Raw genomic sequence first — 24056 nt, 5'->3', positions numbered from 1 at the left:
CCTATAAATAGTGAACAGTACTCCTTTATTGTTCACGCAATCTTGTAATTGCTAACGCATTATTCTGGAATTATTGTTTTCTGCCAAGACGAAGGTATAAATGTACCTAAACATTATGTTTTAGTATTTCAGTTTATATTATAAAATAAGTAATAATGTTGTTTATTCTTGGTATTCTTTAACGCTTTATATTTTATATTTCATTTCACATTATTTTATATCTGAACACGAAGGTAGGACCTTCGTGGTTTATCATCCATGACCTTAGTCCGAAGCTCATTAAATCCTCAGGGAAATAATGTTTCAGCGGACGAAGGGCTTTAACATTTAACATTCTATGTTGCCTTGTTCTTAATTCATAGCATTTGAGAACAAGTTCCCAACACTCTCTTAGAGAGCCATTAGTCTCATCAAATACAACGTCGCTAGAGACTTCAACCAAACCCGATGATTTGTTGAAGACCCTATACGCCTTTGTATTTGAGTCATAACCTAACAAAAACCCTTCTACAACTTTGGGAGCAAACTTAGAATTTCTACCTTTCTTTACTAGAATATAACATTTGCTCCCAAATACACGAAAGTATGAAACATTGGGTTTGTTACCGGTTAGAAGCTCATACGAAGTCTTCTTGAGGTGGCGATGAAGGTACACCCGGTTTATGGCGTGGCAAGCCGTGTTCACGGCTTCCGACCAAAACCGCTCGGGTGTCTTGAATTCTCCAAGCATTGTCCTCGCCATGTCTATGAGCGTCCTGTTCTTCCTCTCTACCACACCGTTTTGCTGTGGTGTGTAGGGAGCGGAGAACTCGTGCTTGATCCCTTCCTCCTCAAGGTACTCCTCCACTTGAAGGTTCTTGAACTCGGACCCGTTGTCGCTCCTTATCTTCTTCACCTTGAGCTCAAACTCATTTTGAGCTCTACTTAGGAAGCGCTTGAGGGTCCCTTGGGTTTCAGATTTATCCTGCAAAAAGAATACCCAAGTGAAGCGGGAAAAATCATCAACTATAACAAGACCATACTTACTTCCTCCTATGCTTAGATAGGCGACGGGTCCGAAGAGGTCCATATGAAGCAACTCCAAAGGTCTTGATGTGGTCATCACATTTTTGGTATGATGAAAGCTTCCCACCTGTTTACCTGCTTGACAAGCTGCACAAGGTCTATCTTTTTCGAAGGTTACGTTTGTTAGACCTATCACGTGTTCTCCCTTTAGAAGTTTGTGAAGGTTCTTCATCCCCACATGTGCTAAGCGGCGATGCCACAGACAGCCCATGCTAGTCTTAGCAATTAAGCATGCATCTAGACCGGCCTCCTCTTTTGCAAAATCAACTAAGTAGAGTTTGCTGTCTAATACACCCTTAAAAGCTAATGAACCATCACTCCTTCTAAAGACGGGCACATCTACATTTGTGAATAAGCAATTATATCCCATATTACAAAGCTGACTCACAGACAATAAGTTATATCCAAGTGACTCAACTAAAAACACAATAGAAATAGAGTGCTCGGATGAAATGGCAATCTTCCCTAGTCCTTTGACCTTGCCTTGATTCCCGTCACCGAATATTATTGAGTCTTGGGAATCCTTGTTCTTGACGTAGGAGGTGAACATCTTCTTCTCCCCCGTCATGTGGTTTGTGCATCCGCTGTCGATAATCCAGCTTGATCCCCCAGATGCATAAACCTGCAAGGCAATTTAGGCTTGGGTCTTAGGTACCCAACTCTTGTTGGGTCCTACAAGGTTAGTAACAATGGTCTTAGGGACCCAAATGCAAGTTTTATCTCCCTTGCATTTTGCCCCTAATTTCCTAGCAATCACCTTCTTATCCTTTCTACAAATTGCAAAGGAAGCATTGCAAGCATGATAAATTGTAGAAGGTTCATTAATTTTCCTAGGAACATTAGCAACATTTCTCCTAGGCATATGATGAATGACATTTCTCCTAGGCATATCTCTACCATGCACATAGGAAGAACTTGAAGCAAACATGGCATTTGAATCATTACAATTCCTATGAACATTTCTAGAATATCTCTTATCACCATAAATGAAAGCATGATTCTTTTGACTACTATTAGTCATAGGAGCCTTCCCTTTCTCCTTGGCGGGAATGGGAGCCTTATGACTTGTTAAGTTCTTGGCTTCCCTCTTGAAGCCAAGCCCATCCTTAATTGAGGGGTGTCTACCAATAGTGTAGGCATCCCTTGCAAATTTTAGTTTGTCAAATTCATTCTTGCTAGTCTTAAGTTGGGCATTAAGACTAGCCACTTCATCATTTAACTTTGTAATAGAGACTAGGTGTTCACTACAAGCATCAACATTAAAATATTTACACCTATTGCAAATTACAACATGTTCTACACAAGAGTTAGATCTATTTGCTACTTCTAGTTTAGCATTTAAATCATCATTAACACTTTTTAAACTAGAAATGGTCTCATGGCAAGTAGATAGTTCACAAGAAAGCATTTCATTCCTTTTAACTTCTAAAGCAAGAGATTTTTGTGCCTCTACAAATTTATCATGTTCTTCATACAAAAGATCCTCTTGCTTTTCTAACAATCTATTCTTATCATTCAAGGCATCGATTAATTCATTAATTTCATCAATCTTAGTTCTTTCTAAGACCTTGAACAAACTAGCATAATCTATTTCATCATCGCTAGATTCATCATCACTAGAAGAAGCATAAGTAGTCTTTCGAGTGTTTACCTTCTTCTCCTTTGCCATGAGGCAGGTGTGATGCTCGTTGGGGAAGAGGGACGATTTGTTGAAGGCCGAGGCGGCGAGTCCTTCGTTGTCGGAGTCAGATGACGAACAATCCGAGTCCCACTCCTTGCCAAGATGTGCCTCGCCCTTAGCCTTCTTGTAGGCCTTCTTCTTTTCCCTCTTCTTCTCTTGTTCCTGGTCACTATCATTATCGGGACAATTAGCGATAAAATGACCAATCTTACCACATTTGAAGCATGAGCGCTTCCCCTTCGTCTTGTTCTTGTTGGGATGCTCCTTGCGACCCCTTAGTGCCGTCTTGAAACGCTTGATGATGAGAGCCATCTCTTCCTCATTGAGCCCCGCCGCCTCAACTTGTGCCACCTTGCTAGGTAGCACTTCCTTGCTCCTCGTTGCTTTGAGAGCAACGGTTTGAGGCTCGTGGATTGGGCCATTCAACGCATCATCAACGTATCTTGCCTCCTTGATCATCATCCGCCCGCTTACAAACTTCCCAAGTATTTCCTCGGGCGTCATCTTTGTGTACCTAGGATTCTCACGAATATTGTTTACAAGATGTGGATCAAGGACAGTGAAATACCTTAGCATTAGGCAGACGACGTCGTGGTCCGTCCATCGTGTGCTTCCATAGCTCCTTATTTTGTTGACGAGGGTCTTGAGCCTGTTGTAAGTTTGGGTTGGCTCCTCTCCCCTGATCATTGCGAACCTTCCTAGTTCGCCTTCCACCAACTCCATCTTGGTGAGCATGGTGACGTCGTTCCCCTCATGCGAGATCTTGAGGGTGTCCTAGATCTACTTGGCGTTATCCAAGCCACTCACTTTATGGTATTCATCCCTGCACAATGATGCTAGAAGAACAGTAGTAGCTTGTGCATTTTTGTGAATTTGCTCATTGATAAATATGGGACTATCAGTACTATCAAATTGCATTCCACTCTCTACTATCTCCCATATGTTTGGATGGAGAGAGAACAAGTGACTACGCATTTTGTGACTCCAAAATTCGTAGTCCTCTCCATCAAAGTGAGGAGGTTTACCAAGTGGAATGGAGAGTAAATGAGCATTGGTACTTCGAGGAATACGAGAATAATCGAAAGAAAAATTAGAGTTAACCGTCTTCATCCAATTGTGTGTAGGTTCTTTCAAGAGAGTTTTGCCGTGTTCTTTTGAGCTCTTGTGCTTGGACCGGTTTACTTCTGTCGGGGACCATAATTAGGGGTACCCTCAAGGCTCCTAATTCTCAGCTGGTAACCCCTATCAGCATAAAGCTGCAAAGGCCTGACGGGTGCGATTAAGTCAGGGATCAGTCCATTCGAGGGACTCAATCGCGTCTCGCCCGAGCCTAGCCTCGGACAAGGGCAGCCGACCCCGGAAGATCTCTGTCTCGCCCGAGGTCCCCCTCCAGCGGCGAACATATTTCTGGCTCGCCCGAGGCCCTGTCTTCGCCAAGAAGCAACCCTGACCAAATCGCCGCACCGACCGACCAAATCGCAGGAGCATTTAATGCAAAGGTGGCCTGACACCTTTATCCTGACGCGCGCCCCTCAGCCAACAGAGCCGAACTGACCGCCGTCACTTCACCGCTCCACTGACCGGTCTGACAGAAAGACTGCGCCGCTCCGACTGCGGTGCCACTTGACAGAGTGAGGCTGACAGGCAGTCAGGCCCGGCCGCAGGCACCATAGGAAGCTCCGCTCTGCCCAACCCAGGGCTCGGACTCGGGCTAAGTCCCGGAAGACGGCGAACTCCGCTCCGCCCGACCTAGGGCTCGGACTCGGGCTAAGTCCCGGAAGACGGCGAACTCCGCTCCGCCCGACCCAGGGCTCGGACTCGGGCTAAGTCCCGGAAGACGGCGAACTCCGCTCCGCCCGACCCAGGGCTCGGACTCGGGCTAAGTCCCGAAAGACGGCGAACTCCGCTCCGCCCGATCCAGGGCTCGGACTCGGGCTAAGTCCCGGAAGACGGCGAACTCCGCTCCGCCCGACCCAGGGCTCGGACTTGGGCTCAGCCCCAGAAGACGACGAACTTCGCTTCGCCCGACCCCAGGGCTCGGACTCCGCCCTGGCCTCAGCCGACGGCCTCTGCCTCGCCCGACCCAGGGGCTCGGACTCGACCTCGCCCACGGAAGACAGACTCAACCTTGGCTTCGGAGGAGCTTCCACATCGCCCAACCTAGGGCGCAGACTAGCCATGTCAACAGGAGACGCCATCATCACCCTACCCCAAGCTGACTCGGGCCACAGGGAACAAGACCGGCGTCCCATCTGGCTCGCTCCACCAGATAGGCAATGATGGCGCCCCGCATACTCTGTGACGACGACGGCTCTCAGCCCCCTTACGGAAGCAAGAGGACGTCAGCAAGGACTCAACAGCTCTGACAGCTGTCCCTCCGCCAGGCTCCAGCGCTCCTCCGACGGCCACGACATCACACCAAGCTGGGTGCCAAAATCTCTCCGGCTGCCACAACGGCATGTACTTAGGGCGCTAGCTCTCCCCTGCTAGACACGTAGCACTCTGCTACCCCCCCATTGTACATCTGGATCCTCTCCTTACGCCTATTAAAGGAAGGACCAGGGCCCTCTTAGAGAGGGTTGGCCGCGCGGGGACGAGGACGAGACAGGCGCTTGCGTGAGGCCGCTCGCTCCCTCTCCCGCGTGGACGCTTGTAACCCCCTACTGCAAGCGCATCCGACCTGGGCGCGGGACGAACACGAAGGCCGCGGGATTTCCACCTCTCTCACGCCCATCTCCGGCCACCTCACTCCCCCCCTTCGCGCTCGGCCTCGCGCCGACCCATCTGGGCTGGGGCACGCGGCGACATTTCACTCGTCGGCTTAGGGACCCCCCGGTCTCGAAACGTCGACAACTTCTTCCTCATTTCTTGTTCCCAAGATCATTGTAATCGAAGCAAGAGACACCAATTGTATGGTGGTCCTTGTGGGGACTTAGTGTCCCAATTGATTGAGAAGAGAAGCTCACTCGGTCTAAGTGACCGTTTAAGAGAGGGAAAGGGTTGAAAGAGACCCGGTCTTTGTGACAACCTCAACGGGGAGTATGTTTGCAAGAACCGAACCTCGGTAAAACAAATCACCGTGTTATCCGCCTTATTTGCTTGTGATTTGTTTTTCGCCCTCTCTTTCGGACTCGATTATATTTCTAACGCTAACCCCGGCTTGTAGTTGTGCTTAAACTTTATAAATTTCAGATTTGCCTATTCACCCCCTTCTAGGTGACTTTCAGTATCCATACCAATAAGGTGCATCTTCTTTTTCGGAAGCCTATCTTGAAAGAACCTCCAAGTTAAGCGTGTATGGCTTGGAGCAATTTGGGATGGGTGACCAACCGGTAAGTTTTCTCGGGTGCGCATGAGTGAGGACAAAGTGCGCACAAAAGACTCGTGTTGATCTGTGGGGACAATATATGATCCTAGAGAGCTGCCAGGAGTAACTATTAGAGCCGACCCTCGCAGTTTCACGGTCGTGTGTGGGTTAGGGGTTCGGGTATATGGTGGATGCCGGGACGTCGGGCAGGCATGGGCGGGCCAACCTCCGGCCGGAGAAATACGTCATCTACCCCAGGGTTTCTAGCACCGCATCGCCGACGACGTCAGGGTCAGGCCAACACCCGCATCTAGTGGGGTCGGCCAGAACCTGGCTGCAGCAGCAATGCTCCTCCGCGCGATGCCGGAGCCATCAACCAACGAGGGGCGACGTATCCAGGGAGAGCTCAAGAATCTCCTGGAAGGCGCCGCGGTCCGACGGGCCGAGAGCTCCGCCTCCCGAAGGCAGGGGTACCCCTCGGAACCTCATGCCGCGACTTCCCGATTCATGCGGGAAGCCTCGGTCTACACCGGGCGCACGCGCAACACAGCGCCTGCGGCCCTGGGTCGCCTCGGCAACGAGCACCATCACCGCGACCGTCGGGCCCACCTCGACGAGAGGGTGCGCCGAGGCTACCACCCCAGGCGTGGGGGACGCTCAACAGCGGGGAGGATCGAATTCCCTCGCCCGAACCACCCGGTCCACAGGCCTTCAGCCGGGCCATACGACGGGCGCCGTTCCCGACCCGGTTCCGACCCCTGACTACTATCAAGTACTCGGGGGAGACGAGACCGGAACTGTGGTTCGCGGACTACCGTCTGGCCTGCCAACTGGGTGGAACGGACGATGACAACCTCATCATCCGCAACCTCCCCCTGTTCCTCTCCGACACCGCTCGCGCCTGGTTGGAGCACCTGCCTCCGGGGCAGATCTCCAACTGGGACGACCTGGTCCAAGCTTTCGCCGGCAATTTCCAGGGCACGTACGTACGCCCCGGGAATTCCTGGGACCTCCGAAGCTGCCGACAGCAGCTGGGAGAGTCTCTCCGGGACTACATCCGGCGATTCTCGAAGCAGCGCACCGAGCTGCCCAACATCACCGACTCGGATGTCATCGGCGCGTTCCTCGCTGGCACCACCTGCCGCGACCTGGTGAGCAAGCTAGGTCGCAAGACCCCCACCAGGGCGAGCGAGCTGATGGACATCGCCACCAAGTTCGCCTCTGGCCAGGAGGCGGTCGAGGCTATCTTCCGAAAGGACAAGCAGCCCCAGGGCCGCCCATCGAAAGATGCCCCCGAGGCGTCAACTCAGCGCGGCGCCAAGAAGAAGGGCAAGAAGAAGTCGCAAGCGAAACGCGACGCCGCCGACGCGGATCTTGTCGCCGCCGCCGAGTACAAGAACCCTCAGAAACCCCCCGGAGGTGCCAACCTCTTCGACAAGATGCTCAAGGAGCCGTGCCCCTATCACCAGGGGCCCGTCAAGCACACCCTTGAGGAGTGTGTCATGCTTCGGCGCCACTTCCACAGGGCCGGGCCACCCGCGGAGGGTGGCAGGGCCCACGACGACGACAAGAAGGAAAATCACCAAGCAGGAGAGTTCCCCGAGGTTCGCGACTGCTTCATGATCTAAGGTGGGCAAGCGGCGAACGCCTCGTCTCGGCACCGCAAGCAAGAGCGCCGGGAGGTCTGTTCGGTGAAGGTGGCGGCGCCAGTCTACCTAGACTGGTCCAACAAGCCCATCACCTTCGACCAAGCCGACCACCCCGACCATGTGCCGAGCCCGGGGAAATACCCGCTCGTCGTCGACCCCGTCATCGGCGACGTCAGGCTCACCAAGGTCCTCATGGACAGAGGCAGCAGCCTCAACATCATCTACGCCGAGACCCTCGGGCTCCTGCGTGTCGATCTGTCCTCCGTCCGGGCAGGCGCTGCGCCCTTCCATGGGATCATTCCCAGGAAGCGCGTCCAGCCCCTCGGACAACTCGACCTTCCCGTCTGCTTCGGAACACCCTCCAACTTCCGAAGGGAGACCCTGACGTTCGAGGTGGTCGGGTTCCGAGGAACCTACCACGCGGTACTGGGAAGACCATGCTACGCGAAGTTCATGGCCGTCCCCAACTACACCTACCTGAAGCTCAAGATGCCGGGCCCCAATGGGGTCATCACCGTCGGCCCCACGTACAAACACGCGTTCGAATGCGACATGGAGTGCGTGGAGTACGCCGAGGCCCTCGCCGAGTCCGAGGCCCTCATCGCCGACCTGGAGAGCCTCTCTAAGGAGGTGCCAAACGTGAAGCGTCATGCCGGCAACTTTGAGCCAGCGGAGACGGTTAAGTCCGTCCCCCTCAACCTCAGCGGCGACGCCTCCAAGCAGATCCGGATCGGCTCCGAGCTCGGTCCCAAATAGGAAGCAGTGCTCGTCGACTTTCTCCGCGCGAACGCCGACGTCTTCGTGTGGGGTCCCTCGGACATGCCCGGCATACCGAGGGATGTCGCCGAGCACTCGCTGGACATCCGAGCCGGAGCCCGACCTGTCAAGCAGCCTCTGCGCCGATTCGACGAGGAGAAGCGCAGAGCCATAGGCGAGGAGATCCACAAGCTAATGGCGGCAGGGTTCATCAAAGAGGTATTCCATCCCGAATGGCTTGCCAACCCTGTGCTTGTGAGAAAGAAAGGGGGGAAATGGCGGATGTGTGTAGACTACACTGGTCTGAACAAAGCATGTCCGAAGGTTCCCTACCCCCTGCCTCGCATCGATCAAATCATGCATTCCACTGCTGGGTGCAAAACCCTGTCTTTCCTCGATGCCTACTCAGGGTATCACCAAATCAGGATGAAAGAGTCTGACCAGCTCGCGACTTCTTTCATCACACCCTTCGGCATGTACTGCTATGTCACCATGCCGTTCGGCTTGAGGAATGCGGGCGCGACGTACCAGCGGTGCATGAACCATGTGTTCGGCGAACACATTGGCCGCACGGTCGAGGCCTACGTCGATGACATCGTAGTCAAGACGAGGAAAGCCTTCGACCTCCTTTCCGACCTTGAAGTGACATTCCGATGTCTCAAGGCGAAGGGCGTCAAGCTCAATCCCGAGAAGTGTGTCTTCGGGGTACCCCGAGGCATGCTCTTGGGGTTCATCGTCTCCGAGCGGGGCATCGAAGCCAACCCGGAGAAGATCGCAACCATCACCAGCATGGGACCCATCAAGGACTTGAAAGGCGTACAGAGGGTCATGGGATGTCTCGCGGCTCTGAGCCGCTTCATCTCACGCCTCGGCGAAAGAGGTCTACCTCTGTATCGCCTCTTAAGGAAGGCCGAGTGCTTCACTTGGACCCCTGAGGCCGAGGAAGCCCTCGGGAACCTGAAGGTGCTCCTCACGAAGGCGCCTATCTTGGTGCCCCCAGCTGCCGGAGAAGCCCTCTTGGTCTACGTCGCCGCGACCACTCAGGTGGTCAGCGCCGCGATTGTGGTCGAGAGGCAAGAAGAGGGGCATGCATTGCCCGTTCAGAGGCCAGTATACTTCGTCAGCGAGGTACTGTCCGAAACCAAGATCCGCTACCCACAAGTTCAGAAGCTGCTGTACGCGGTGATCCTAACGCGGCGGAAGCTGCGACACTACTTCGTGTCTCATCCGGTAACTATGGTGTCGTCCTTCCCCCTCGGGGAGATCATCCAGTGCCGACAGGCCTCGGGTAGAATCGCAAAGTGGGCGGTGGAAATCATGGGCGAAGCAATCTCGTTCGCCCCTCGGAAGGCCATCAAGTCCCAGGTCCTGGCAGACTTCGTGGCCGAATGGGTCGACACCCAGCTACCAACGGCTCTGATCCAACCGGAGCTCTGGACCATGTTCTTCGACGGGTCGTTGATGAAGACAGGAGCCGGCGCAGGCCTACTCTTCATCTCGCCCCTCAGGAAGCACATACGCTATGTGCTACGCCTCCATTTTCCGGCGTCCAACAATGTGGCCGAGTATGAGGCTCTGGTCAACGGGTTGCGAATCACCATCGAGCTAGGGGTCCGATGCCTCGACGCTCGCGGTGACTCGCAGCTCGTCATCGACCAAGTCATGAAGAACTCCCACTGCCGCGACCCGAAGATGGAGGCTTACTGCGATGAGGTTCGGCGCCTGGAAGACAAGTTCTACGGGCTCGAGCTCAACCACATCGCTCGGCGCTACAACGAGACTGCGGACGAGCTGGCTAAAATAGCCTCGGGGCGAACAACGGTTCCCCCGGACGTCTTCTCCCGAGATCTGCATCAACCCTCCGTCAAGATCGACGACACGCCCGAGCCTGAGGCACCCTCGGCACAGTCCGAGGCACCCTCGGCTCGGCCCGAGGCACCCTCAGTTCGGCCCGAGGTACCCTCGGCCCCCGAGGGCGAGACGCTGCGCGTCGAGGGGGAGCAAAGCGGGGTCACGCCTGATCAAAGCTGGCAGACCCCGTACCTGCAATATCACCACCGAGGAGAGCTACCCTCCGACCAAGCCGAGGCTCGGCGGGTGGCGCGGCGCGCCAAGTCGTTCGTCTTGCTGGGAGATGAGAAGGAGTTGTACCACCGCAGCCCCTCTGGCATCCTCCAGCGATGCATCTCCATCGCCGAAGGTCAGGAACTCCTGCGAGAGATACACTCGGGGGCTTGCGGCCATCACGCAGCGCCTCGAGCCCTCGTCGGGAATGCTTTCTGACAAGGCTTCTACTGGCCCACGGCGGTGGCCGACGCTACCAGAATTGTTCGCACCTGCGAAGGGTGTCAGTTCTACGCAAGGCAGACCCATCTGCTCGCTCAGGCTCTGCAGACGATACCCATCACCTGGCCTTTTGTTGCGTGGGGTCTGGACCTCGTCGACCCCTTGCAGAAGGCACCCGGGGGCTACACGCACCTGTTGGTCGCCATCGACAAATTCTCCAAGTGGATCGAGGTCCGACCCCTAAACAGCATCAGGTCCGAGCAGGCGGTGGCGTTCTTCACCAACATCATCCATCGTTTCGGGGTCCCGAACTCCATCATCACCGACAACGGCACCCAGTTCACCGGCAGAAAGTTCCTGGACTTCTGCGAGGATCACCACATCCGGGTGGACTGGGCCGCCGTAGCTCACCCCATGTAAAATGGGCAAGTAGAGCGTGCCAACAACATGATTCTACAAGGGCTCAAGCCTCGGATCTACAACGACCTCAACAAGTTCGGCAAGCGATGGATGAAGGAACTCCCCTCGGTGGTCTGGAGCCTGAGGACAACGCCGAGCCGAGCCACGGGCTTCACGCCGTTCTTTCTGGTCTATGGGGCCGAGGCCATCTTGCCCACGGACTTAGAATACGGTTCCCCGAGGACGAGGGCCTACACCGACCAAAGCAACCAAGCTAGTCGAGAGGACTCGTTGGACCAGCTGGAGGAGGCTCGGGACAAGGCCTTACTACACTCGGCGCGGTACCAGCAGTCCCTGCGACGCTACCACACCCGAGGGGTTCGGTCCCGAGACCTCTAGGTGGGCGACCTGGTGCTTCGGCTGCGACAAGACGCCCGAGGGCGGCACAAGCTCATGCCCCCCTGGGAGGGGCCGTTCGTCATCGCCAATGTTCTGAAGCCCGGAACGTACAAGCTGGCCAAAAGTCAAGGCGAGGTCTACGGCAACGCCTGGAACATCCAACAGCTACGTCGCTTCTACCCTTAAGATGTTTTCAAGTTGTTCATATACCTCGCTCCCACGCAAAGTTTATTCATCAAGGAAGGGTCGGCCTCGCCTCGGCAAAGCCCGACCCTCCCTCGGGGGCTAAAAGAGGGGAACCCCCTCTGCGTCGAATTTTTTCCTCGAAAAACGATCCTTTCTGCCAGAATGTCTTTCGTGCTTTTTGACTACTTCGAAAGTGGATCCTGAAAACGACGGAGTACACGTAAGCAGCCAAGGCTGACCGAGCCGAGGGACTCCTACGCCTCCGGGATATGGATACCTCACTCATCACCTTCTGCGATAAGTAACTCACGTTCGGATAAGTGGTTCCGCGGACCAAACAAGTCTTCACGTTCGGAAGCTCTTCTGCCGAAGCGATTCTTCGAGCCTTCTCGACTGCGCCGGTGACAGAACCCCATGGACGGGTAAGAGTGCGCGTAAGCGGCAAGGCCGACCGAGCCGAGGGACTCCTACGCCTCCGGGATATGGATACCTCACTCATCACCTTCCGCGAGAAGCAACTCTCGCTCGCACAAACATTTCTGTTACCGACAAAAAAGTCCAGATACTCGAAACAAGAGGAAAAGAGACGCAACTTTACAACATGGCGAGGGTGTGTGTTGGCCTCGGCGGCCGCAGAAAACACACGCTACAAGACAATCCGACCCTGCAGGCTCGGGTCTTGACGCTTGAAGGGAGCAGCAGCACCCTCGGCGTCGACAACACCTTCGGCGAAGTCCGACCTAGCCTCGGACGGCGACACGGTCCGAAGATCTCCACTCCCGGGCCATCGCCGCTAGGGTCTTCTCCGAGAATCCGGCTCGGGCAGGTGGCTCAGCTGGTCACCCCGAGGCCCCAGCCGGCTGTCCCCCGCGGACATCAGCCCGACCCGAGGCCTCGGCAGGTCAATTCCGATGTTGGTCCCGCTAACGGACAACCCGGCCAGGCTCCGGCCGACCAGGTCTTCTTTTCGGGCCAACTCTGCCTCTGTTCGCGCTGACACCGCTACCCCTGGCCTCGGCTCATCGAAGAGCGGCCGAGGGGTTCCTTTAACTGAGCAAGAGAAGCCTCGGGCAACAAGGCTGACCGAGCCGAGGGACTCCTACGCCTCCGGGATACGGATAACTCACTCGTCACCTTTACACGGGGTGACTCACGCTTGGTGAAGCGATTCAGACAACCAACAGGCGAGTCTTAGCGCTCGAAAATGAGGAAAAAACACGGCTCCGTGCCGAAATTACGTACATGTTCAGGCCTCGACAGCCACAATGAACAAAAACACTGGCATTCAAAGTGCCATTACAAACGGAACTCCGGTTCCACCTCCGCAGGTATGAACAACCCCAATCGATGGGGGGGCCCTGCGGAGCAACAGAAGACCGACGAACGACGCGCCGTCGCCCGCTCCGGCAGCGGCGACGACGACGACTTCTGCTCCGGGGGGCCGAACAGCGGCAGCAATGACCTCAGGGCGGATGCTGCTGCTAGGAGGCCCCCGCCCATGCCCAAACTCATGAGGCAAGGATGGGCAGAAGGCCGTAGAGTTGGAGGTCGGTCCGTGGGCGGCCCTGGCTATCTCGTCGGTGGAAGAACCTCTTCCAGCTGCCGTGGCAGAAGCCGGCGCCGAGAGCGGCTCCGAAGCCACTCTCGTCCGAGAGCCAGGAACGCGGCAGCTGCCAACGCCACGGACAACAACCGCCCTTCCCCCCGATCACTAAGGGAAGGAGCGGGCCGCCGCCCATGCAGGGGCCGACCCCAACTCGGCACACTCCCCTCCCCAGCCCTGGTGATGAAAATCCTTGAGGCTGAGGGAGGGGCAGAGGCCGCGACCCAGTTTGCTTTCCCCCGCCATCGAACTGGAGGTCACCATCTTGGGTGACCGCCGGTGGAGGGGTGCAACCGGGCTGCATGATGAAAATCCTTGAAGCCGAACGATGGCTGAAAGGTACCAACTCCCACGGAGTTGCGTTCCTCCAACAACGAGGCGGAAAGACGGCGGGTATCTCCCATTCGGGGGCTTGGAAGGTGGAAAGACACGATGCATAAGGGAGCATGAAGACATGGTCGCCTTCCAAGGGGGTCACCCTCCTTTTAAAGGCAACTCTCCCTACTTGCGTCCCCAGCCGTCGTGGGCTGAGTCTTCTCCAACACACTCCAAGGTCCTCCCCTACGGCGCGGGGGCTGGGTCCCACACGTCATGCAAGCCGGCCCAGAACAGAAGAAGCCAAACCGCCGCGCGCGGTGCGTGCAACCGCCCAGCGGTTACAATCGGCTCTCCACTTTTGCCCAGACCAACGGGCGAAAGGGCGGGCAGCCATGCAGGCGGCATGCAACCGCGCCAAGTGGGCGCACTTCCCCGACTCCCAACACGCCCGGCATGGAGGCCCAGGCCCACGCGTCATGCAACCGGCGCGCCGAATGCTTCGCGCATGTAGCTGCACCGCCACTTGCGCCACCGCCGCGCCTCCTCGACTGCGGAACCAATACCGCGACTCGAGGCGACCCAGCGCACGACCCAGCAGCGCCAGCCTGGCGCGACGGTCAATGCGGCCTAAAATGGGCCGGCAGTAATGGCGGTGGCAGGCGGGCAGGAGCAGCGGTCACGTCGTCAGCCAAGCTCACGTCCCATCCGGGGGTAGCGAGAGAACACTCTCTCACGGCGTGAAGACAACGCGCCCGTGTTCCATTCCTCGAACGGCTCGCGCACGCGCAACGGCCGCCCCGCGAACCACTCGCCCCGTCGCATTAACTCCGCGGCGGGACAGGCGGCGCCTCTGGCAGGAGAAGCGAGCGACGCTTCGCCTTCGCCGTAATGATCGCGTCAAAAAAAAGGTACGCCGCGTCGTTCGATTTCGTATCCTTTTCCTTTTTTTCCTCTTTCTCTCTCTTGCAACAGGGACCGGGAAAGGGGGATACCCCGAAAAGGATCCTTCCCCGTGAAGGAACCAGGCTCCGAGCCTCCCTACTGATCAGAGGTTCGAAGGCTGGCCCCTCGGAAGGGTTCAACAACCGCCTCAGAGCGCGTGGGCTCCACACCCACTACTGGTCAGAGGTTCGAAGGCCGGCCCCTCGGAAGGGTTCAATGGCCGCCTCAGGCTACTCGGGCTCCGCGCCCACTACTGATCAGGGGTTCGAAGGCTGGCCCCCGAAGGGTTCACAGCCGCCTCAGACACAGAGCGAGGGATGACCATGGGTACGTTCGATACATAACCAAGGCTCGGGCTGCGCTCCCGAGGTACCCTAGGACATTTCCGAGACCAGCGGGAACGATCTTGTAACGGAATCCCATCAGAGGGAGGCATCGAGCCCTCGGACCCCGTCGCCAGGGGACCGGGTCTGGCAGATCACCCGCAGGTACTTTTGGGCGCGCCTCTGGGCCCCTAGCCGACCCCTAACGAACGGGGCACGGACGTCCACTCGGATCACCCGCCTGCAGCTCACCGGAGACACCATGTTCGGCGCCCTCCGAGGGCAACATGGCGCTCTCCCCCCCTCCTCCTTGCGGAAAGGCGACGCAGGGGCGTATGTAAAAAAGTCGAGTCTGTCCCTGATCGCCCTCTCACCCCGTGCAGAGGCTCGGGGGCTGCTCTCGCAAACCCGGCTCCGGCCAAACCGTTGACAGCGTCAACATACCAGCCTGAGAACTTGGGACCCGACCGTACACCCGGGCTACGGCCAGCTCGCATGAGGGAACGACCAGACCAGCCGAAGCATTGCGCAAGGCATTAAGACCTCGGAGGAGTCAAACCACTCCTCCGAGGCCTCGGGGGCTACACCCGGCGGGTGCGCTCGCGCGCACCCACCGGAACAAAACGCAACCGAGAAAGGCTGGTCCCCTTGCAAAAAAGTGCGACGAAAGCCTCCAACCGAGCGCTAACACTCCCTTCGAGGCTCAGGGGCTACTGTCGGGGACCATAATTAGGGGTACCCTCAAGGCTCCTAATTCTCAGCTGGTAACCCCCATCAGCATAAAGCTGCAAAGGCCTGATGGGTGCGATTAAGTCAGGGATCAGTCCATTCGAGGGACTCGATCGCGTCTCGCCCGAGCCTAGCCTCGGACAAGGGCAGCCGACCCCGGAAGATCTCCGTCTCGCCCGAGGTCCCCCTCCAGCGGCGAACATATTTCCGGCTCGCCCGAGGCCCTGTCTTCGCCAAGAAGCAACCCTGACCAAATCGCCGCACCGACCGACCAAATCGCATGAGCATTTAATGCAAAGGTGGCCTAACACCTTTATCCTGACGCGCGCCCCTCAGCCAACAGAGCCGAAGTCACCGCCGTCACTTCGCCGCTCCACTGACCGGTCTGACAGAAAGACAACGCCGCCTGCGCCGCTCCGACTGCGGTGCCACTTGACAGAGTGAGGCTGACAGGCAGTCAGGCCCGGCCGCAGGCACCATAGGAAGCTCCGCTCCGCCCAACCCAGGGCTCGGACTCGGGCTAAGTCCCGGAAGACGGTGAACTCCGCTCCGCCCGACCCAGGGCTCGGACTCGGGCTAAGTCCCGGAAGACGGCGAACTCCGCTCCGCCCGACCCAGGGCTCGGACTCGGGCTAAGTCCCGGAAGACGGCGAACTCCGCTCCGCCCGACCCAGGGCTCGGACTCGGGCTAAGTCCCGGAAGACGGCGAACTCCGCTCCGCCCGACCTAGGGCTCGGACTCGGGCTAAGTCCCAGAAGACGGCGAACTCCACTCCGCCCGACCCAGGGCTCGGACTTGGGCTCAGCCCCAGAAGACGACGAACTCCGCTTCGCCCGACCCCAGGGCTCGGACTCCGCCCTGGCCTCAGCCGACGGCCTCCGCCTCGCCCGACCCAGGGGCTCGGACTCGACCTCGTCCACGGAAGACAGACTCAACCTCGGCTTCGGAGGAGCTTCCACATCGCCCAACCTAGGGCGCAGACCAGCCACGTCAACAGGAGACGCCATCATCACCATACCCCAAGCTGACTCGGGCCACAGGGAACAAGACCGGCGTCCCATCTGGCTCGCTCCACCAGATAGGCAATGATGGCGCCCCGCATACTCTGTGACGACGATGGCTCTCAGCCCCCTTACGGAAGCAAGAGGACGTCAGCAAGGACTCAACAGCTCCGACAGCTGTCCCTCCGCCAGGCTCCAGCGCTCCTCCGACGGCCACGACATCACACCAAGCTGGGTGCCAAAATCTCTCCGGCTGCCACAACAGCATGTACTTAGGGCGCTAGCTCTCCCCCGCTAGACACGTAGCACTCTGCTACCCCCCCCATTGTACATCTGGATCCTCTCCTTACGCCTATAAAAGGAAGGACCAGAGCCCTCTTAGAGAGGGTTGGCCGCGCGGGGACGAGGACGAGACAGGCGCTCGTATGAGGCCGCTCGCTCCCTCTCCCGCGTGGACGCTTGTAACCCCCTACTGCAAGCGCACCCGACCTGGGCGCGGCACGAACACGAAGGCCACGGGATTTCCACCTCTCTCACGCCCATCTCCGACCACCTCACTTCCCCCCTTCGCGCTCGGCCTCGCGCCGACCCATCTGGGCTGGGGCACGCAGCGACATTTCACTCGTCGGCTTAGGGACCCCCCGGTCTCGAAACGCCGACAACTCCTTCCTCATTTCTTGTTCCCAAGATCATTGTAATCGAAGCAAGAGACACCAATTGTGTGGTGGTCCTTGTGGGGACTTAGTGTCCCAATTGATTGAGAAGAGAAGCTCACTCGGTCTAAGTGACCGTTTAAGAGAGGGAAAGGGTTGAAAGAGACCCGGTCTTTGTGACCACCTCAACGGGGAGTATGTTTGCAAGAACCGAACCTCGGTAAAACAAATCACCGTGTTATCCGCCTTATTTGCTTGTGATTTGTTTTTCGCCCTCTCTTTCGGACTCGATTATATTTCTAACGCTAACCCCGGCTTGTAGTTGTGCTTAAACTTTATAAATTTCAGATTTGCCTATTCACCCCCTTCTAGGCGACTTTCAGTATCCATACCAATAAGGTGCATCTTCTTTTTCAGAAGCCTATCTTGAAAGAACCTCCAAGTTAAGCGTGTATGGCTTGGAGCAATTTGGGTGGGTGACCAACCGGTAAGTTTTCTCGGGTGCGCATGAGTGAGGACAAAGTGCGCACAAAAGACTCGTGTTGATCTGTGGGGACAATATATGATCCTAGAGAGCTGCCAGGAGTAACTATTAGAGCCGACCCTTGCAGTTTCACGGGCGTGTGTGGGTTAGGGGTTCGGGTATATGGTGGATGGCGCATGTGGGTCCAGAGTGGTCACATGGCATGACATATGATGACACTATTCACACAGACATGGCTAAGAGGGGAGGTTCCTGGATTAGGGTTGATCGACAAGAACGTCGGTCTTCTAAGGGAGAGGGGGTGATTTGTGATATCTTGGCCCCTAGAATGGTGATATTCTGGCCTAAGGTTTAATAGAATTAATAGAGTATCCATACCAATAAGGTGCATTTTTTTTGTTGGAAGCCTATCTCGAAAGAACCACCAAGTTAAACGTGCATGGCTTGGAGCAATTTGGGATGGGTGATGGACCGGGATATTTTCTCGGGTGCACATGAGTGAGAACAAAGTGCACACAAAAGTCTCGAGTTGATATGTGGAGACAATATATGATCCTAGAGAGTTGCCAGGAGTAAGTACTGCTAGTCCAGGGGTGTTACAATATGGAGCAACGAGCAACGAGGGCGATCCTAACCTCTACGAGTAATGGGATTTTCAGGTCTGGTTGAATGCCCTCCTATGTTCCTCGTGTTTCTTTCCGTATGATGCTTTGATCTGTATTGATGCTTTTGTTCGTGGTCTGTAAGAGTGGATGAAGGTGCATTTGAAGGACAAGCTTGAGATGACTCAGGAATTTATGCAAGAACTCTAGCAATTTTAAACACGTCTCCTCTGGTTTGTAACTAAACATGGCCCTTGCAAAATTACCATGGAATAATATGTCTTAATAGTATAGCTTCTTGTGATCATAGAGTTGACGAGTGCTTGCTACTATGCACTTCTGTGTTTTTGGAACATACAAAAGTTACTAGAGCCATCTAAATATGAACAAATGGAGTCTTCTCTTCTTGTCTGCTTTCGTTATGCTTTCATGTCCTTTATTACAAGGTTTCTGCTTCCTAGATGCCTATCAAGTTATCACTACCAGTGATGTAAACTGCTTTATTGGTTTTCAACGAATTGATTCTTACTTTTTTCTTGCGAGAGCGTTATTTTGAACTTGACTACTGCTACATGCCATATTTGCTTCTGTAGTTCCAAAGTTTTGGTTCCTGTGAGGTTGCAATTGAGCTTCTTAGAATTTTGTTTTGTTGTTTTCCTTGCATCCTTTCAAGTTTTCCGGTGATCCATCTCATTTTGTTTTTAGTTGCTCATCGATATTTTCTTGTCAAGAAAGGAAACATCAAACGTGTCATCTTTGTATTGATAAATATTTGCCTATCTATGTGAGTGAATGTATTGAAATGCTTCCTTTTGGGTTAATTCTTTTGTATTTTGGAAAACAAATATGGACCATAGTTTATCATACTGACAAAAACCCTGCACAATTGCCAGACTGAATTAAAAGATGCACGGTGTTATTGGTTTGTCTATCGACATTGTTGTCAAGAAAGGAAACATGTCATCTATATATTGGTAAATATTCACCTACCTGAATCTACCTGAAACAAGTGAGAGTGTATTGAAATGCTTTCTTTTGGGTTAATCATTTTAATTTGGAAAACAAACATGGATCACAGTTTATCTAATTTACAAAAATTTGGAGGATCAACGTCTTTTTTTGAATGACTAACTCATTTAAACGAGGTCTACCTAGATGATATATAGAAACCATAGCAATATATAGACAAAATATTGTTTGTTCGATATTAGTTCATTTTACTTGAGTTGGTGTACTTATAATAATATTACATATTTATAGATTTCTATTGCAACACACGTGCACTCATGTAATAGAGTAGTATAGATATAAATTGGATTCTAGGTTGAGCCAAACCAAACATCTGTTGTATTATATCTCCGAAATCCGATTACGTTACAATTTCCCGAACCAAACGCCTCATAGTTACTATGTTTATCTCTTAGAGTCCTGATCTGTTTGGGGCCGCGTCTCTTTATCTTATACGCTTGTAATCTCTATCCGCAACATATATATAAGTCACGGCTGGTAGTTCTTAGAGATGAACCAGAGCCGATTATTATCATAATAGATGGTACCACAACTTTTTTTTAAAAAAAAAACAGAGGGCGTATCAGATATAGGATGTTCTGTTTTAAAAGAATCTTTACTAATTAATTAGACAAAGGTGGATGCTGAGTTGAAACCACCGCCAACAAAAAAATATGGTTCAAAGCTTGTTTTACGTAGAGTACAGTTCTCTTTGTTTTGTTCTTTTTTTTTCAAGTTGATAATAAAGATTGCGGTTGGCGCGCATGCATATTGTAATGGATAGACTATATATATATATATATATATATATATATATATATATATATATATATATATATATATATATATATATATATATATATATATATATATATATATATATATATATATATATATATATATATATATATATATATATATATATATATATATATATATATATATATATATATACGCAGACGTTTTTATAATGCAATTGGGCAAGGTTAGGCGTCGACATTCCACCAGAAGAATTTTGAAGCTCTATATGCATGTAAAAGAGGAGCATTATGCATCCACAAGTTAATTTCGGCCCCGGACGGCTCGCTCTCTGCTGTAATCCACAGGTTAATTAGTATCTAGTCTTCTTCCTTTGTTCGATCTGAACTGTTGTATCTTAATTTCGGTCCCTCAATAACCGTTGTAATTGATCTCTCATGGTATTATAGTTCTACTGACGTGTTCCACTTGTTTTGGCGCAGAAAATAAATCCAGCAAGCTTGAAGACGATCGGGGGGCATATGGGATTTGGGAATGGATCCTGCTGAGGCTTGGGGAGCTTGTGAGTTTCAGCTGTCGAACTGGACTGCTGAGGGACCAGCTGCGGCACAGGTTTGGGCTCCAGCAGCTGTCCTCCCTCACCCTCTGGATCAGTACGCGTCCATCGACATCGACGCGGACATGGACATGTTTGGTGCCTGCTGGAGCCTTGAAGCACCTGTGGCTGCATCTATGGTAGTCGGGGGGCATGGGCAGCAACTTGTTGTTAGAGAAGTTGGTACTGGAGTGCGTGAGCCGACAGGAGGGAACACGAACATCTCCAACGGCAGCCATGCCAGCGGCAGCAGCGAGATGTTGGAGCAAAAGCTGAGCGAGTTCAAGGCTGAGATCAACCTGATGAAAGAGAAGATGCATAGATACCCTGCAAGCCTTCAAGGTCTCTCTGAAAGCTATACCGTGCCGCGGTTTGTGGCCATCGGGCCTTACCACCACGACAAACCCCACCTCAAGCAGGCGGAGAAGGTGAAGGCCATGGCGGCCATATGCTACGTCAAGGAATGTGGATACCGGCTGCACGACATGTATAGCGCGGTCGTCTCCGTAGCGGACGATGCCCGCCGCCTCTACGACGAGGATGCCATACAAGGTATCACCTCTGTAGACTTCCAATGCATGATGTTTATTGATGCTTGCTTCCTGGTGCAGTACATGCGCATGCAGAGCAGCACCCATGTTGTAATAGACCCGAGCTTGCACGCTTCCATGAGGCCTAACCGCAGCGACATCCTCCACGACGTCCTGCTGCTTGAGAACCAGCTTCCCTGGAAGGTGGTCCAGACGGTCAAGGCGTTCCTTCCCGCGAGGGCCACTCCCACTTCCTTCTTGCCGGTCTTCATCTCGTCTCTGAGGACCTTTCTGCGGGACCAGAAGCCTGCCGCGAAGGACAATGTTCCTGTCGACTGGGCTGAAGGCTACAATCCGCCTCATCTTCTTGGCCTCCTCCGTTACTACATCGTAGGAAGAAAACCCAGCTGGGCTCCACAGCCTGAAGATGGCAACGCCGGCCACCGCACCGAGGGATCCCGCAGGCTGAAAGCCACAAGCAAAAGATCAGTCTCGCATAGTGCCATCGAGCTTGCCAAGCTGGGCATCAGGCTCATACCGACCAAGGAGAAGACGACGGAACTCATTCACATGGGCCTCAATATGGAAGCAGGCCTCCTCCACGCCGAGTTCTCCCTGCAGCCGCTGTCCCTGAACCGTGACCGCGCGAGCTACCTCGTCAACATGGCGGCTTTTGAGCTCTGCACTGTACAAAGCTTTGGAGCAGCACCGGACGAAGACTCTGCTGTCTGCTCCTACCTGCTGCTCCTGGCCATGTTGGCGTACAGGGAGGAGGACGTGCACGAGCTACGGGTGAGGGGTCTCCTGCAGGGAGGAGGTGGGCTCACCAACGAGGACGCGCTCCGCTTCTTCACCAGCCTCCAGGGTCTACGCCTCGGGAAACGCTACCTCCACGTCATGCAACAGATCGCGAGGTACCAGGAGAACAGGCCAAAACGGACCAAGTGGAACGAGTTTTGGTATCACAACAAGAAAATCGTCACAACAGTTTTTGCCTGCCTTGTTTCACTTGCCGGTATCACAGGGACACTTGTGTCTATCAAGAACGCCCTTTAATTAGCTTACTGTTGTGTATGCTCGTGATGTGTGGCATGTTCTACCTATCCATGTTTTGATGGGTATTTATGTCCATATAAGATTTCAATAATCACTACCACATACTTCTTTGCCGAGTATCGTAGTCTCGATAACACTCAACAAAGAGTCTTGATAACACTCGACAAAGAGAACTCGATGAACAATTTATCGGCAACAACATCTTTACCGGGTACTTTATGTTGGACAATCGGTAAAGTCTTTACCGAATGCCACCTGCCATTAGGCAAAGAAAAGTCATCGAGACAGCGCCATGTGACGGTGATAAAGTCTTTGCCATGTATCAGGTCAGCATGCACTCGATAAAGGGAGCTCCAATAGGCCCCACACCACTGTGCCGAATATGTGAGCTGGCACTCGATAAAGAAGGAGCCTTTGCCGAGTGCCTACTGGCCTGGCACTCGGCAAAGGGAGCTCCCGTGGGGCCCCAAACGTAAGCTCTGCGCCGAGCCTGCGGCTAGCACTCGGCAAATGTTTCTTCTTTACCGAGTGCCAATGCCATAACACTTGGCAAAGAAGCTCTGTCGGTTCCTAGGTGTGCTTTCTTTGCCGAGTCCAATGACCATTGCACTCGGCAAAGACACTCTTTGCCAAGTGTGATACTCGGCTGTTAGGGACTTGTTCTCAAATGCTATGAATCAAGAACAAGACAACGTAAAATTTTAAATGTTAACGCCCTTCGTCCTCCGAAGCATTGTTTTCCTAAGGCTATAATGATCTTCGGACGAAGGGCATGAAGGGCATACCTTCATCAATTCTTCATACATAAACGTATGATTATTAACAACGAATGAAGCATGTAAAGCATAAGAAACAATGTGAACGACATTATCATACATATATTTCTTATCATATAAACGCAAATCAACATAATGACAATATTGAATTACATTTGGTACCTTCGACTTGATAGACAGCAAAGGTACAAGCGTGAGGCAAAAGCAAATGCCAAGTCAGCGTGAACAGTACGGGAGCACTGTTCATCTATTTATAGGCATGGGACGCAGCCCATGTAAAATTACATTCATGCCCTCTACATTTGCTAATGACTCTATAGTGATCCATCGAGGTCTAAATAGCCTTTTCCCTTTTAAGTCGGTTCCCTTTTCTGCTGTCATGTCGAAGCTCCCTTGCGCGTAGCTTCGGCGCTGCGTCAACCTTCGTATTCTTTGTGCTTCTCACACTGTGGTTCTGATCCGAGCCCGAAGGTATCTGTTCATGTATTACACTCCGGAAACATTGTTAAATCATGTTTTTGAGGACCTTTGGAAGACGAAGGCCCCCAACAGTAGCCCCTCGCAATATTAATTTGTTAGAGTAACGAATTCAGATTGCGATATGGACGAAGGCCTTAAGCCGAAGGTCCGAAAAAACACCTTCACTTTGCTTGAATAGCAACAGTCGATGACAGACGGGGCCCTCCAATTTGGAACGCACTGGGCGTATAAATAGGAACTCACCCCGAGCACATTTGGTACGCTATCTGCCGCCTGCTTTGCTTGCTCAAATTTTTAGCTCTTGCTTACCAACGCTTGCTTGATTTATTAGACTTTCTAAGCTTCGGCTTTAAGGACACATTTTCTCCATTTCCGAAGAAAATATGTCTCAAGACAAAAAAGTTGTTGCTGAGACGAAGCTGAGCGAAGAAGAGAAGCTCCTTGAAGAGAAGACTACTGGATTTGTTGA

General features: G+C 53.5%; 1 protein-coding gene across 1 annotated transcript; it reads left to right on the top strand.

Moving 5' to 3' along the window:
- The first annotated feature begins 20360 nt into the window (after positions 1-20360).
- On the top strand, positions 20361-22448 carry LOC103654450 (uncharacterized). The gene is made up of 2 exons (XM_008681278.3): positions 20361-20497; positions 20633-22448. The coding sequence occupies exon 2, from the start codon at positions 20685-20687 to the stop codon at positions 22329-22331; it is 1647 nt and encodes a 548-aa protein (XP_008679500.1). The 5' UTR covers positions 20361-20497; positions 20633-20684; the 3' UTR covers positions 22332-22448.
- Positions 22449-24056: the final 1608 nt, after the last annotated feature.

The sequence above is a fragment of the Zea mays genome, chromosome 4 (genome assembly GCF_902167145.1).
Source record: "Zea mays cultivar B73 chromosome 4, Zm-B73-REFERENCE-NAM-5.0, whole genome shotgun sequence".
NCBI classification, from domain to species: Eukaryota; Viridiplantae; Streptophyta; class Magnoliopsida; order Poales; family Poaceae; genus Zea; species Zea mays.
The sequence above is the reverse complement of the archived record's forward strand: the minus strand, read 5'-3'. Positions and strand labels throughout refer to the sequence as shown.

Coding starts and splice junctions, on each gene's coding strand:
- LOC103654450 (XM_008681278.3), top strand. CDS start 20,685: ATGGATCCTGCTGAGGCTTGGGGAGCTTGTGAGTTTCAGCTGTCGAAC.